General features: G+C 40.5%; 1 protein-coding gene across 4 annotated transcripts in view; it reads left to right on the forward strand.

Annotated features, from left to right (window-relative positions):
* The window catches only part of N4BP2 (NEDD4 binding protein 2), an 87,682-nt gene that overhangs the window by 17,728 nt on the left and 55,546 nt on the right, over positions 1-14,408 (forward strand). The window contains exons 3-4 of one of the 4 annotated variants that reach the window (XM_032273993.1): positions 9,210-9,289; positions 10,910-11,252. The exons of 1 other annotated variant lie outside the window; for it this stretch is intronic. In XM_032273993.1, coding sequence (XP_032129884.1) covers positions 11,024-11,252 — 229 coding nt within the window. In that variant the 5' untranslated portion in view covers positions 9,210-9,289; positions 10,910-11,023. Of the gene's footprint in view, positions 1-9,209; positions 9,290-10,909; positions 11,253-13,722; positions 13,815-14,408 lie in introns of those variants that run through there. 2 more of the 4 variants (XM_032273996.1, XM_032273994.1) reach the window with 2 other exon arrangements.

The following is a 14,408-nucleotide window of genomic DNA, read 5'->3' on the forward strand; positions in this document are numbered from 1 at the left end:
ATATATATATATATATATATATATATATATATATATAATTTTTTTTTTTTTGGAGACAGTCTTGTGTTGCCCGGGCTGCATTGCAGTGGCAAGATTTCAGCCTCCTGGGTTCAAGAGATTCTCATGCCTCAGCCTCTCGAGTAGCTGGAACTACAGTCATGTGCCACCGTGGCCAGCTATTTTTTGTATCTTTAGTAGAGATGGTGTTTCACCATTTTGGCCAGGCAGGTCTTGAACTCCTGTCCTCAGGTGATGCACCTGCTGCGGCCTCCCAAAGTGCTGGGAATATAGGCATGAGCCACCATGTCCAGTGCAATATTTCTAAATATTTAATTTTTTTTTAAGTTCCTTTATTTTTGAGACGGAGTTTTGCTCTTGTTACCCAGGCTGGAGTGCAATGGCGCGATCTTGGCTCACCACAACCTCCGCCTCCTGGGTTCAGGCAATTCTCCTGCTTCAGCCTCCTGAGTAGCTGGGATTACAGGCGTGTGCTACCATGCCCAGCTAATTTTTTGTAGTTTTAGTAGAGACGGGGTTTCACTATGTTGACCAGGATGGTCTCGATCTCTTGACCTCATGATCCACCCGCCTCGGCCTCCCAAAGTGCTGGGATTACAGGCGTGAGCCACTGCACCTGGCCCTTTTAAGTTTCTTGATTTGTGTATGGTAGCATAGCAAACTTGGAATTAATTATCTTTTTTTTTTTTTAACTTTTTGCTATGAGTCAGGGTCTTGCTCTATTGCCCAGGCTGGAGTACAGTGGCATGCTCATGGTTCACTGAGGCCTCGACTTCTTGGCTTATGTGATCCTCTCACCTTATCCTCCTAAGTAGCTAGGACTACAGGTGTACACCATTATGCCCAGCTAATTGTTTTTTTTTTTTTTTTTTGTAGTGATGGGTTTTATCATGTTGTTCTGGCTGGTCTTGGACTACTGGGCTCAAGTAATTTGCCCACCTTGACCTCCCAAAGTTCTGGGATTACAAGGATAAGCCACCTGTGCTTGGCCTCAGGATTAATATCAATAGTAAAGTTTGGGATTTTTAGTATATTGCATTTTGTTTTTTTAAAAAATCTGTAATAAAATTGTGTATCTTGAAAAATAATGGCGCTTTTATTTTTATTGTTGTTATTTTTTATTTGTTTGAGACGCAGTCTCATTCTGTCACACAGGCTGGAGTGCAGTGGTGCAATCTTGGCTCACTGTAGCCTCTGTGTCCCGTGTTAAAGTGATTCTCCAACCTCAGCCTCCTGAGTAGTTGGGATTACAAGTGTGTGCCACCATACTTGGCTAATTGTTTTTAGTAGAGATGGTGATTCACCATGTTGGCCAGGCTGGTCTTTTTTTTTTTTTTTTTTTTGAGATGGAATCTCACTCCATAGCCCAGGCTGGAGTGCATTGGCACAATCTCGGCTCACTGCAACCTCCACCTCCTTGGTACCAGTTCAAGCAATTCTCCTACCTCAGCCTCCCAAGTAGTTGGGATTACAGGCATGAGCCACCATGCCAAGCTGATTTTTGTATTTTTTAGTAGAGACAGGGTTTCACCATGTTGGCCAGTCTGGTCTTGAACTCCTGACCTCATGATCTGCCTGCCTTGGCCTCTCAAAGTGCTGGGATTACTGGCATGAACCACTGTGCCCGGCCTCAGCTGGTCTTGAACTCCTGACCTCAAGTGATCCTCCTGCCTCAGCCTCCCAAAGTGCTGAGATTTTAGGTATAAGCCACTGCGCTTGGCCTGATATGGTGGTTTTTTTTTTTTTCCTTCATTTTTATTAAAAAAATTTTTTTTTGTCCTGTAATTCACATTAATGGTGTTTTTTTAGTATTGATGATGTGGTTTTCAGTGGGAAGGTTTTTTATTTTTTGTTTACTTATTTATTAGAGATAGGCTCTTGCTGTGTTTCCCAGGATGGTCTTGAATTCCTGAGCTCAAATGATCCTTCTGCCTCGGCCTCCCAAAATCGTGGGATTAGAGGTGTGAGCCACTGTGTCTGCCCTGGAAGGTTTATTTTTTCTGAAGTGTTTATTTGTATATCTACTTTAATGGCAGTGTTTATTTATTTTTATTTGGGAAAACCACAGGCAAATAACGGCAGTATTGACCATTGTTGTAATACTATTAGAGATTGTTTGTTCATATCGTTGCTGTTTGTAGATTTCACGTTCATCCTGAATTTTTAAAAACTGCTTGAAAAGAACATGTGTCCTTATTAAAAGGAGAACAAAAAACTTCAAAGCAAGGTTGTAGTAATATAAAATTTATAAAACAAAAAAACTAAAATTAGCTGGGTGACACTAAAAAATTAAACATGCTGGTATTACAGGTGTGAGCCACTGTGCCCAGCCTATATATCTTTTTATACATCAGAATTTTCTTTAATACACTAAACATTGTTTGGACACTAAAACTGCCTATATGTTTAGATCTCTTTCATACAAATAGACACAGTGAAAAAAAGGGAATGAAAGGGATATATAGCTTGCAAGTTGGAGGAAATATAGAGGCAAGTCCATGATGATTTACCTTTAATTTTTTTTTGAGACAATCTTGCTCTGTTGCCCAGACTGGAGTGCAGTGGTGTAATCTTGATTTTCATTTCTCAGCCTCTGGAGTAGCCGAGATTACAGGTGTGTGCTACCATGCCCAGCTGATTGTTTTGTATTTTAAGTAGAGACCAGGTTTTACCATGTTGCCCAGGCTGATCTTGAACTCTGGCCTCAAATGATCTGCCCAACTTGGCCTCCCAAAGTGTTGGGATTACAGGTGTGAGCCACCCTGCCTGCACACTCCAGGGTAGATCTAGCTACTCTGGAGGCTGAGGCAGGAGAATCGCTTGAACTTCAGAGGTGGAGGTTGCAGTGAGACTCTGTCTCTCTTTAAAAAAAAAAAAAAATCCAAAATAATACAAGTTAGATGTTTACTTAGAGAAGGGATAAAAACAATACAACGTGGCAAGCAGGATATTGTTGTTAATATAGTCAAGATAGAGAACATTCTGTTATCCCAAGGATCTGTGAAATTGCCCTTATGTAGCCATACTCCTTCTTCCTCCCTCTCCCATCCCCTATTTTTAGCCTTGGTGCCACCAATCTGTTCTGCGTTTCTATAATTTAGTCACTTAAAGAATGTTGTGGACGGGTGCCATGGCTCATGCCTGTAATCCCAGCACTTTGGGGGGCCGAAGCAGGTGGATCACCTGAGGTCAGTAGTTTGAGACCAGCCGGTCTAACCTGGTGAAACCATATCTCTACTAAAAATACAAAAATTAGCCAGGCGCGATGGCAGGTGCCTGTAATCCCAGCTCTTCTGGAGACTGAGGCGGGAGAATGGCTTGAACCCAGGAAGCGGAGGTGGCAATGAGCCGAGATTGTGCCTCTGCACTCCAGCATGGGTGACAAGAGCAAGACTCCATTGCAAAAAAATATATATATAACCTTTTAGGACTGGCTTTTTTTTTTTTTTTTTTTGAGACAGAGTCTCACTCTGTCGCCCCCGGCTGGAGTGCAATGGCATGATCACAGCTTATTGCAACCTCTGCCCTCCGAATTCTAACTGATTCTCCTGCCTGAGCCTCCCAAGTAACTGGGATTACAAGTGCACACCACCATGCCATGCTCAGCTAATTTTTGTATTTTTAGTAGAGATGAGGTTTCACCATGTTGGCCAGGCTGGGCTCGAACTCCTGACCTCAGGTGATCCACCCACTCCGGCCTCCCAAAGTGCTGAGATTACAGGTGTGAGCCACTGCTCCTGGCTAGGACTGGCTTTTTTTTGTTTTCTGTTTTTTTTTTTTGGAGACAGAGTATTGCCTTGTTGCCCAGGCTTGAGTGCAATGGTGTGATCTAGGCTCACTGCAGCTTCCGCCTCCCGGGTTCAAGTGATTCTCCTGCCTCAGACTCCCGAGTAGCTGGGACTATAGGCACACACCACCACACCCAGCTAATTTTTATATTTTTAGCAGAGACAGGGTTTCACCATGTTGGCTGGGATGATCTTGATCTCCTGATCTCGTGATCTGCCTGCCTCGGCCTCCCAAAGTGCTGGGATTATAGGTGTGCCCACTGTGCTTGGCCAGGACTGGCTTTTTTTTTTTTTTTCCCCCAGACGGAGTCTCACTCTTGTCGCCCAGGCTGGAGTGCAGTGGCACGATCTCGGCTCACTGCAACCTCCACCTCCTGGGTTCAAGCAATTCTCCTGCCTCAGCCTCCTGAATAGCTGGGAGTATAGGCGCATATCGCTATGCCTGGCTAATTTTTTTTTTTCCCTGTGGTATTTCAGGATTTTTTTTTTTTTTTTTTTTTGTATTTTTGGTAGAGACAGGGTTTCACTGTGTTGCCCAGGCTGGTGGTGAACTCCTCAGGTAATCCACCTGCCTCGGCTCCCAAAGTGGTGGGATTACAGGCGTGAGCTACCGTGCCTGGCCAGGACTGGTTTTTTGTACACAGCGTAATACTCTGGAATTTCACCCAGGTTGTTGTATGCATCAATAATATGTTTTCATTGCTGAGTAGTATTTCATGGAATGGATGTACTATAGTTTGTTTAACCGTTTATCTATTGGAGGTCATGAGTTGTTTCGTTTTTGGTTATTATGAGTAAAGCTGCTATAAACATTTGTGTACAGGTTTTTAGATGAATATAATTTTTCAGTCCTCAGGGATAAATGCCCAAAAGTTTAGTTGCTGAGTTGTATGGTAGTTGCATATTTCATTTTTTAAGCAACTGCAAAATATTTTTCAGAGTGACTGTATCATTTTATATTCCCATCAGCAACTATAAGTGATATAGTTTCTTAAGTCTTGCCATCATTTGGTGTACCTGAGTAGCTATAATCCCAGCTACTCAGGAGGGTTGAGGCAGGAGAATCGCTTGAACCCATGAGGTGGAGGTTGTAGTGAGCCGAGATCACACTATTGGACTCCAGCCTGGGCAACAGAGCGAGACTTTGTCTCAAAAAAAAAAAAAAAGGTTGTCGTTTACAAGATCCTATTGATGAAATTAAGTGAGGACTTAGTGTATTTCTCTTTTTTTTTTTTTTGAGCAATTGTGAAGGGTATTGTTTCTTTAATTTCAGTGTCCATGTGTTTTTTTGCTAGTATGTATAAATACGGTTGCTTTTATAAGTTTATCTTGTATCTTGCACCCTTGTTAAACTCACTTTCTTGTTGGAGACTTTGTAGATTCCTTGGGATTTTCTGTTGATACAGATAACCATGTTATCTCCAAATGGAGACAGTTTTATTTCTTCTCTAGTCTGTATGCGTTTTATTTTCTTTTTTCTCTTATTTTATGAGCTAGAACTTCCAGCATTATTTTGAACGAAATTGGTGAGAGTAGACATCTTGCTTTTTTCCTGGTGTTAGGAGGAAAACATTTAGTATTTCACTGCTAAATATAATGTTAGCTGTAGGTTTTTGTAGGTGTTCTTATCAGGTTGAGGATATTTTTGTTCTCTGTTCCTATTTTTCTGATAGTTACCATAAATGGTGTTGAATTTTATCATATTCTGCATTGATTGATATGGTTTTTTTTACCCGTTAAGATGGTAGATTATAGTAATTTTTGAATGTGGAACTAGCGCTGCCTTCCTGGAATAAACCCCATTTCATTATGGTATATAATCTTTTTTTTTGAGACAGAGTCTCACTGTTGCTCAGGCTGGAGTGTAGTGGTGTGATCATACCTCACTGCAGCCTTGACCACTTGGGCGTAAGTGATCCTTTCACCTCACCCTGCCCCCCAGTACCTGGGACCACAGACGTGGACCACCATCCTTGGCTAGTTTTTTTTGTAGAGATGGGGTCTCACTGTGTTGCCCAGGCTGGTCCTGAACTCCTGGGCTCAAGTGATCCTCCCAATTCAGTCTCCCAAAGTTCTGGGATTGTAGGTGTGAACTACTATGCCCTGCCAAAATTCAGCAATATATAAAAACAATTATATCTGCTGCATTCCAGCCTGGGTGATAGAGCAAGAACCTGTGTCAAAAATCAAAAGAACAAAATAAATATATGTTGCTGAATTTTATTTGCTGGTGTTTTGTTAAGGATTTTTGTGTCTGTAGTCATGAGGAGTATTGGTCTGTAGTTTTTTTGTACTGGCTTTGTCTGCTTTTGGTATCAGGATAATACTACCATCATACAATGGATTGGAAGTGTTTTCTTGTTTTCTGGAAAAGATTATGTAGGATTACTGTTCATTTTTCCTAAAAAATGTTAGAATTTTCCATTCAAGCTATTTGGCCCTGGAAATTTTTTTTTTTTGGGAGTCTTAAAATTATGAATTAAATTTCCTTACAAATTGTAGTGATTTTATCTATGTCTTATTGGATGAGTTGTGATAGTTTGTGGTTTTTGAGGCAATGGTCCCTTTCATATAAATTCTCAAACTTTTGTGTGTTCATAGTTTATTGGCCTTTTGATCTCTGGAAAGTCTGTAGTAATATTCCTTTTTCATTCCTGGTATTGATAATTTGTGTCTTCCTTTTTCTTTGTCAGTCTTGCTAGAGGTCTTTCAATTTTATTCATCATTTTGGTGAACCAGCAATTTATTTCATTGAATTTTCTCTTTGTTTCTCTGTTTCTAATTTAATTGTTATCTACTATTTATTATTTCCAATTTCTCTTTTTGTTTTTTTCAGACAGAGTCTCACTCTGTTGCCCAGGCCGAAGAGCAGTGACATGATGGTTGGTTCACTGCAACTTCTGCCTCCTGGGTTCAAATGATTCTCTTGCCTCAGCCTCCCAAGTAGCTGGTACTATTGGCGTGTACCACCATGCCCGGCTCATTTTTGTTTTTTCAGTCGAGATGGGATTTCATCGTGTTGGTCAGAGTGGTTTCAAACTCCTGACCTCAGGTGATCCAGCCACCTCGGCCAGAGTGATGGGATTACAGGTGTAAGCCACCGTGCTCGGCCTGCTCTTTTTTTAAAAGACAAGAGTCTTGCTCTGGTCGCCTAGACTGGAGTGCAATGGCTTGATTTTGGCACATTGCAGCCTCTGCCTCCTGGGTTCAAGCAATTATCCTGCGTCAGTCTCCTGAATAGCTGGGATTATAGACATGCACCACTATACCTGGCTAATTTTCATATTATTAGTAGAGACAGGGTTTCACTATGTTGGCCAGGCTGGTCTCAAACTCCTGACCTCAGGTGATCTACCTGCCTCAGCCTCCCAAAGTGCTGGGATTACAGGCGTGAGCTACCGCACCCAGCTAATTTTTGTATTTACTGAGACAGGGTTTGTCCATGTTGCCCAGGCCGGTCTTGAACTCCTGAGCTCGGAGTGGCCTGCTCACTGCAGCCTCCCAAGGTGCTGGGATTACAGGTGCCTGCCACCACACCCAGCTGATTTTTGTACTTTCAGTAGAGACAGAGTTTTGCCATGTTGGCCAGCCTGGTCTCAAACTCCTGACCTCAGGTGATCCACCTTCCTCGGCCTGCCAAATTGCTGGGATTACAGGTGTGAGCCACCGCTCCTGGCCTGATTTCTAGTTTGATTCCATTGTGGTTGGAGAACATACCTGTGTGATTTCATTTCTTTTAAATTTGTTGTGGTTTGTTTTTAGCCTAGATCTATCTTGGTATGTGTTCTGTTAATACTTGAAAAGAATGTATATTCTGCTGTTGTTGGGTGGACTGTTCTGTGAGTTGATTAGATCCTTAATTATTGGTGTTGTTGAGTTGTATATCTTTGCTGATTTCCTGTCTAGTTATTCTGTTCATTGTTGATAGAGTGGTGTTGAAGTCTTCAACTATAATTGTGAATTTGTCTACTTCTCCTTTCAGTTTTAGCTTCACTTGTTTTGTAGCGCTGTTTAGTGCATATACATTTAGGGTTGCTGTATCTTTTAATTTTTATTTATTTATTTATTTGAGACAGAGTTTTGTTCTTGTTGCCCAGGCTGGAGTGCAATGGTGCAATCTCGGCTTACCGCAACTTCCGCCTTCCAGGTTCAAGCGGTTCTCCTGTGTCAGCCTTCCCAATAGCTGGGATTACAGGCATGCACCACCACGCCTGGCTAATTTTGTATTTTTAGTAGAGTCAGGGTTTCTCCATGTTGGTCAGGCTGGTTTTGAACTCTCGACCTCAGGTGATCTGTCCCCCCACCCAACCTCCTAAAGTGCTGGTATTACAGGCGTGAACCACTGTGCCTGGCCTTTTTTTTTTTTTTTTTGAGACAGAGTCTCACTCTGTTGTCCAGGCTGCAGTGCAGTGGCGTGATCTTGGCTCACTGCGTCCTCTGCTTCCTGGGTTCAAGCGATTTTCTTGCCTCAGCCTCTCAAGTAGCTAGGACTACAGGTGTGCATCACCATGCCCTGCTCCCTTTTTTTTCTTTGAGATGGAGCCTTGCTCTGTTGCCCAGGTTGGAGTGCAGTGGCCCGATCTCGGCTCGCTGCAACCTCCAACTCCTGGGTTGCAGTCTCCTGCCTCAGTCTCCCAAGTAGTTGATATAACAGGCACTCACCACCACGCCTGGCTAATTTTTGTATATTTAGTAGAGATGAGGTTTCACCATGTTGACCAGGCTGGTCTTGAACGCCTGACTTCAGGAGATCCATCTGCCTTGGCCTCCCAAAGTCCTGGGATTCCAGGCGTGAGCCACCACACCCGGCCAATTTTTAGTAGAGACAGAGTTTTGCCATTTTGACCAGTTCGGCCTTAGACTCCTGGACTCAAGTGATCCTCCTGCCCAATGTCCAACTTGCCGGGATTATGGGCTCAAGACACTGAACCTGACCAAGGTTGCTGTATCTTTTTTGTTTGTTTGTTTTGAGACGGAATTTTGCTCTTGTTGCCCAGGCTGGAGTGTAGTGTTGCGATCTTGGCTCACTGCAACCTCTGCCTCCCAGGTTCAAGTGATTCTCCTGTCTCAGCCTCCTGAATAGCTGGGATTACAGGCACATGCCACCACGCCTGGCTAATTTTTTGTATTATTAGCAGAGACTGGGTTTCACCACGTTGGCCAGGCTGGTCTCCAACTCCTGACTTCAGGTGATCTACCCAACTCAACCTCCCAAAATGCTGGGATTATAGGTGTGAGCCACTGCACCCAGCCTGGTGTATCTTTTTGATGGCTTGATCTTTTATCATTACATAGTGCCCTTCTTTGTCTCTGAAAATTTTCTTTGCTCTGAATTCTACTTATGTCTGATATTAATATATAAATGTACGTTTATTTACTTGTAATTAATTTAAATTTAAATAGGAACATGTTGCTGGTGGCTGCCATATTGACAGTGCAGTTCTGGAAGGTGGAGAGAGCTATGATACAAATTTAATTAAAAGGTAAATTTTATAATATAATAGAAGATGACAAGGGCAATGGTTAGCAGCAAAGGGGAGATTGGAGCAGAGGGAGTAGGGTATATGATTTTCAGTTGGATAATCAAGAGATAAACCATTGAATGTGACACTTGAACAAAAATTTGAAGGCGTATAGGAGTTAGCTGTTCAGATATCTTGAGGAAGAGTATATCAAGGGCTAGCAGGGAGATAGGCCATTGTAAGAACTTTAGCTTTTTCTCTTGAGTGATGTTGAGAACTTAGAGGAGTTTAGAGCAGAACCTTTTTACATTGTATAAAGCTCAGTCAGGCTGATATATTGAAAATAGACAATATGGGGATAAGGTGCAAGCAGGGAGAACAGGTAGGAGGTTAGAATATGAGTGAAAGATGACAGTTGTCAGACCCAATGATTAGAGCAGATTTTGGGAAAAATATTAGACATTTAGTTTTGGATATGTTAAGTTTGAAATGTTTATTAGATATATTCAAGCAGAGAAAACCAGTAGACTGTCTGTAGTTGTATTCCAGATATGAGTCCCTGCCCTTGTGGAGCTTACACTTTATTGGAATATGGGTGGTAAATACAATACATATATAAAACATATGTTATGTAAGAAGACAGTAAGTCCTATGGAGAAAATTCAAGTAGGAAAGTGGGATAAATGTTGTTGGGACACCGAGGACCTGAGAAGGTAACATTTGAATAATGGTAAGAAGGTGATACGGAAATACTTGGAGAAAAGTGGCTCAGTAGAGGGAACCAAGGTATAAAGGTTCTTAGGGGAGAGCATTGCTGGTGTGTTTGAAGAAGAGTGAGGAGGCTTAGTGTGGCTAAGGGAAAGAGGATGGTACAGAGGTAACAAGTGTTCAGGTTATGGGCCATTTTAAGGGCTCTGGCTTTTATCCTGAATTAGGGAGCTAGCAGATAGTTTAGTGGAAGAGAGGCATGATTCAACCTGTGGTTTAATTGAGTTACTCTGGCTTTGGTGCTAGACTGAAGGGGCAAGGGTGGAAGCTGAGAGAGAGGAGACTTACAGTAATTCAGGCAGGAGGCTGTGGTAGCTAAGTCTAGGGTAGTAGCAATGGAGGCAGTGAGGAATGATAGTATTCTGGATATGTTTTGGGAGTCACACTGACAAAATTGGCTCACCAGTTGGATGTGGGATGAGAGGAGTCAAGGATTATTCCAAGATTTTGGCCTCAGTCATTGGAAGGATACAGTTGTGCTGAGATGGGAAAGACTGGGAAAAGCATGTTTGAAGGGGGTGATGAGGAGTTGTTTTGGACATGTTAAATTTATGATGCCTGTTGGACATCTGAGTATAGGTGTTCAGTATGAATTCTAGTTTTATTTATGAAGACTGTTTCATGTTTTTAAAAATGAAGTAATAGTATTGAAACAGTGTATTCACTTCTGAAATATATTATTGTTAACATCTTCATTTTTAACATGTTCAATCCTGGCAAAACCTGAATATTTTGGAGAGAGAGAAATTGACTACTTTTTAGCTCTGCTGTTAGAGTTGGTGGTACTTTCTTAGAGTTAAATAAAGATGTCATTCCGATTTTAGAAATGGAAATATATATAGTCTGAGTGTTTTTAATTGCTTTCTATTTTAGGTCTTTTTACTGCTGGATTGTGCAAGATATTTAACCCTGTTTTGTTTGAATTATGACTTAAATATCAAACATCTTAACTAAGAAAAGGGAAACATTTTAGTTTTGGAAGTCAGAATGCCAAGGAGAAGGAAAAATCTTGGGGGAAATCCTTTTCGGAAGACTGCAAACCCTAAGGAAGTTGTCGTATCCAGTGTTGCTAGTCGTGAGGAGCCAACCACTACTCTTCCTTCCATGGGTGAGACAAAAGTTGATCAGGAAGAACTCTTCACCAGTATCTCAGAGATATTTTCTGATCTGGATCCTGATGTAGTGTATTTGATGCTTTCTGAATGTGATTTCAAAGGTGAGAAAAAGTTTAGTTTGAACCCTTTCCATCTTATAAGAAGACTTTGTGTACTATGCCATTATTAATGGTAATACAGAAAAATGTCTTATTTCTATTTTGTTCATCATCCGCTGTTGGCAAGTTACTAAGGTTGGTATTTGAGTTTGGTATTTGGGATATGAAGAATAAAACATGGTCTCTGCTCTTAAGAAATGTCCAGTTCTAGATGTAAGGTATTTGTGTAGATATCATATACTATCTCTTTCATCTTTACTCTGGAAAAGACTGGCACTACTGACACTTTAGACTGCATAATCCTTTGTTTTCAGTGGCTCTCCTGTGCATTGTAAGGTGTTTAGCAGCATTCCTGGCCTGTACCCACTAGATGCCAATAGCTTCTTACCACCCAGTTATGACAATAAAAAATGTCTCCATATATTGTCATTTGTTCCCTGGGAGGCAAAAATTGTACCTGGTTGAGAACCACTGTCCTAGAATGTAAGCTCCATAAAGACAGAGTTTTTAAAAACTTTGTTTTACTCCTGTATCCTCAGCCCATAAAATAGCAACTGACCCATTATAGGAGCTGAGTAAATATTTATTAAGCGATTAGGTAATTGTAATTATGGAAATAAGAGCTGATTTAAGAGTTGAGGCTAGCAGAGTAGTATAATTTCAAAATATCGGCTTTGGTGTCAAGAAACGTGGGTTGGATTTCCAGCTCTGCCACTTAAACTCTCTTAGTCTCAGTTTTCCTCTGTTAGTGAGAAAAATAACAGTATGCACCTCATAGGACTTTTTTTTGGTGAGAATTGAGTTTTGTTTTTTTTTTTTGTTCTTGGTAAAGTCTTCAGTATGGTAGGCTATTAATAACTTGTCATACATTGTTGAGAAGTATGTTTATAGACAGAAGGGAATTTATATAAGTTGACTAGATGAGTAAATTAAATGTTGATACCTAGTATTATTACTGGCCATGATTAGTATAAGATAAAATTATTCTGGATTTGGGAAGTTTTGTTAATGTGTTATAAACGTCCCGTTTCAGTCATCGTGTGATTTGTGATGTGAACATATCTTATCCAGTTATGTATGCAGAAAACCAGTTGTCAGCAGTGCATGATGCTCAGAAATGATAGTATATAGAGTTTTGTAAGTTACTTCAGTATTTCCTAATTTTGATTTGTTTAAAATTTAATTGTTGCATATAAACTAATACAGCAATGAGGAATTACAAGAAATTCACATCACCCTGTACCATAACTAAAAAACTTATTTCTGTTTTCCAGAGTCTTCCATATACCTTGTTCATAAGCAATTGATATTTGAGTAGAGGAATTTTGTATTATGTGTTTTTAACTTGACATAAGCATTTTTTCTATGTTGCTGCAATTATTTTTAATGGGTTTCTAATATTCTACTGAGTTGTTGTGCTGTAGTTTAATTATATCTATGTTTTCCATGAATAATTAATATTGCAGAGAACATCTTGGTAAAAATATATTTTTCTTTCTTTTGGCTTTCTTCTTAGTTCCAAAGTTTTATTTTCTTGCGTCACAGGTTAAGAACTGCTTTAGCTCTTGGAAGCATACTGTTGAATTGCCTACCAATGAGGTGTGCCTATTTGTAATTCCACCAGCATTTCGTAAATGTAGTGGTTTCACCTCAGCCTTTTCAACATTGTGTAGTAGTGTTTTAAGACTTTTTTTTGTTTTTTTGAGATGGAGTTTTGCTTTCGTTGCCCAGGCTAGAGTGCAGTGGTGCCATCTTGGCTCACTGTAACCTCCCCCTCCTGGGTTCAAGTGATTCTCCTGCCTAAGGCTGGATTACAGGCATCTGCCACCATGCCCGGCGAATTTGTTTTTTGAATTTTTGGTAGAGATGGGGTTTCACCATGTTGGCCAGGCTGGTCTCGAACTCCTGACCTCAAGTGAGCCACCTGCCTCGGCCTCCCAAAGTGTTAGGATTACAGGCGTGAGCCACTGCACCTGGCTCATGTTTTAAGATTTTAATAGGAATAAAATTGCATCTTTTCTTAATTTGTGTTTTTTTAATAAAGAGGAATGTTGAACATTTTTATACATGATTGTTGATTCTTGTATTCTTGTGTAAATTGTTCATTTATTGAAAAAAATTTTTTATACCATGATTTAAATTTTTTTCAATAATCTGTATAAGGGCTTTTTTAAAAAATGTGACAACTACCTATCCATCTTGATCTTTAATTTACTTTTACTTAGTGTAATTTTTCATTACATACACATTAAGTTTTTAGTTGATCTTTTCTGTTTTTACTGTTAACATAGATTTTATTCATAGAAATACTCCTTATGCTTGCTGTCTTTTTTTCTCCCTCCCCGCCCCTCTTTTCCCTCCTTTTGTTTTTTTCCATTTTTGGGGTTTTTGTCCTTTGTAGTATTGCTATGATCTCCTAATTGGTCTCTGCCAGGCTTGCCCCCTCCAATCCGTCTTTGTTTTTCTTCTTAAGGGAACATTAATTGGGTGCTTACTAGGTGCCAGTTCTTGTACACAGCACTTTTTCATGGATTATCTCATTTAATCCCCACAACAAGCTATGAGGTAGGTGCTTTTATTATCCCCATATTACAAATGAGAAAATTGAGGTTTAGGGAAGTTAACTTGTTGAAAGTGTCATAGCCAGCAGTAGAGATTTAAACGTTGGTGTTCTGACTCCAGACTAGAGCTGTTACCCACTCTGCTGTGCGGTTTCCAGACTCATCTTTCTTAAAACAGCAAGACAAAACACAAACTACACAACCCCTACCTCCAAACTTCAAATGCTTAAAATTCTTTTTTTTGTTTGTTTGTTTGTTTTTTTTGTTTGGGACAGGGCCTCACTCAGTTGCCCAGGATGGAGTGCAGTAATCATTTCACTCAAGTAGCCTTGACCTCCTGGGATGAAGCGATCCTCCTACCTTAGCCTCCCTTTTTGCTGGGACTATACACACATACTACCACATTGGCTAATTTTTGTAGAGACAGAGTTTTTTCATGTTGCACAGGCTGGTCTTGAACTCTTAGGCTCAAGAGATCTACCCACTTCAGCCTCCCAAAATGTTAGGATTATAGGCATGAGCTACCACACCTGGCATTAAAATTTGTAATGGCTCTCTATTTGTGTTATAACAGAAAGAGCTCAGCATTGGAGTCAGA

The sequence above is a fragment of the Sapajus apella genome, unplaced genomic scaffold (genome assembly GCF_009761245.1).
Source record: "Sapajus apella isolate SASKATOON/1434 unplaced genomic scaffold, GSC_monkey_1.0 scaffold5, whole genome shotgun sequence".
In the NCBI taxonomy this organism is placed as follows: Eukaryota; Metazoa; Chordata; class Mammalia; order Primates; family Cebidae; genus Sapajus; species Sapajus apella.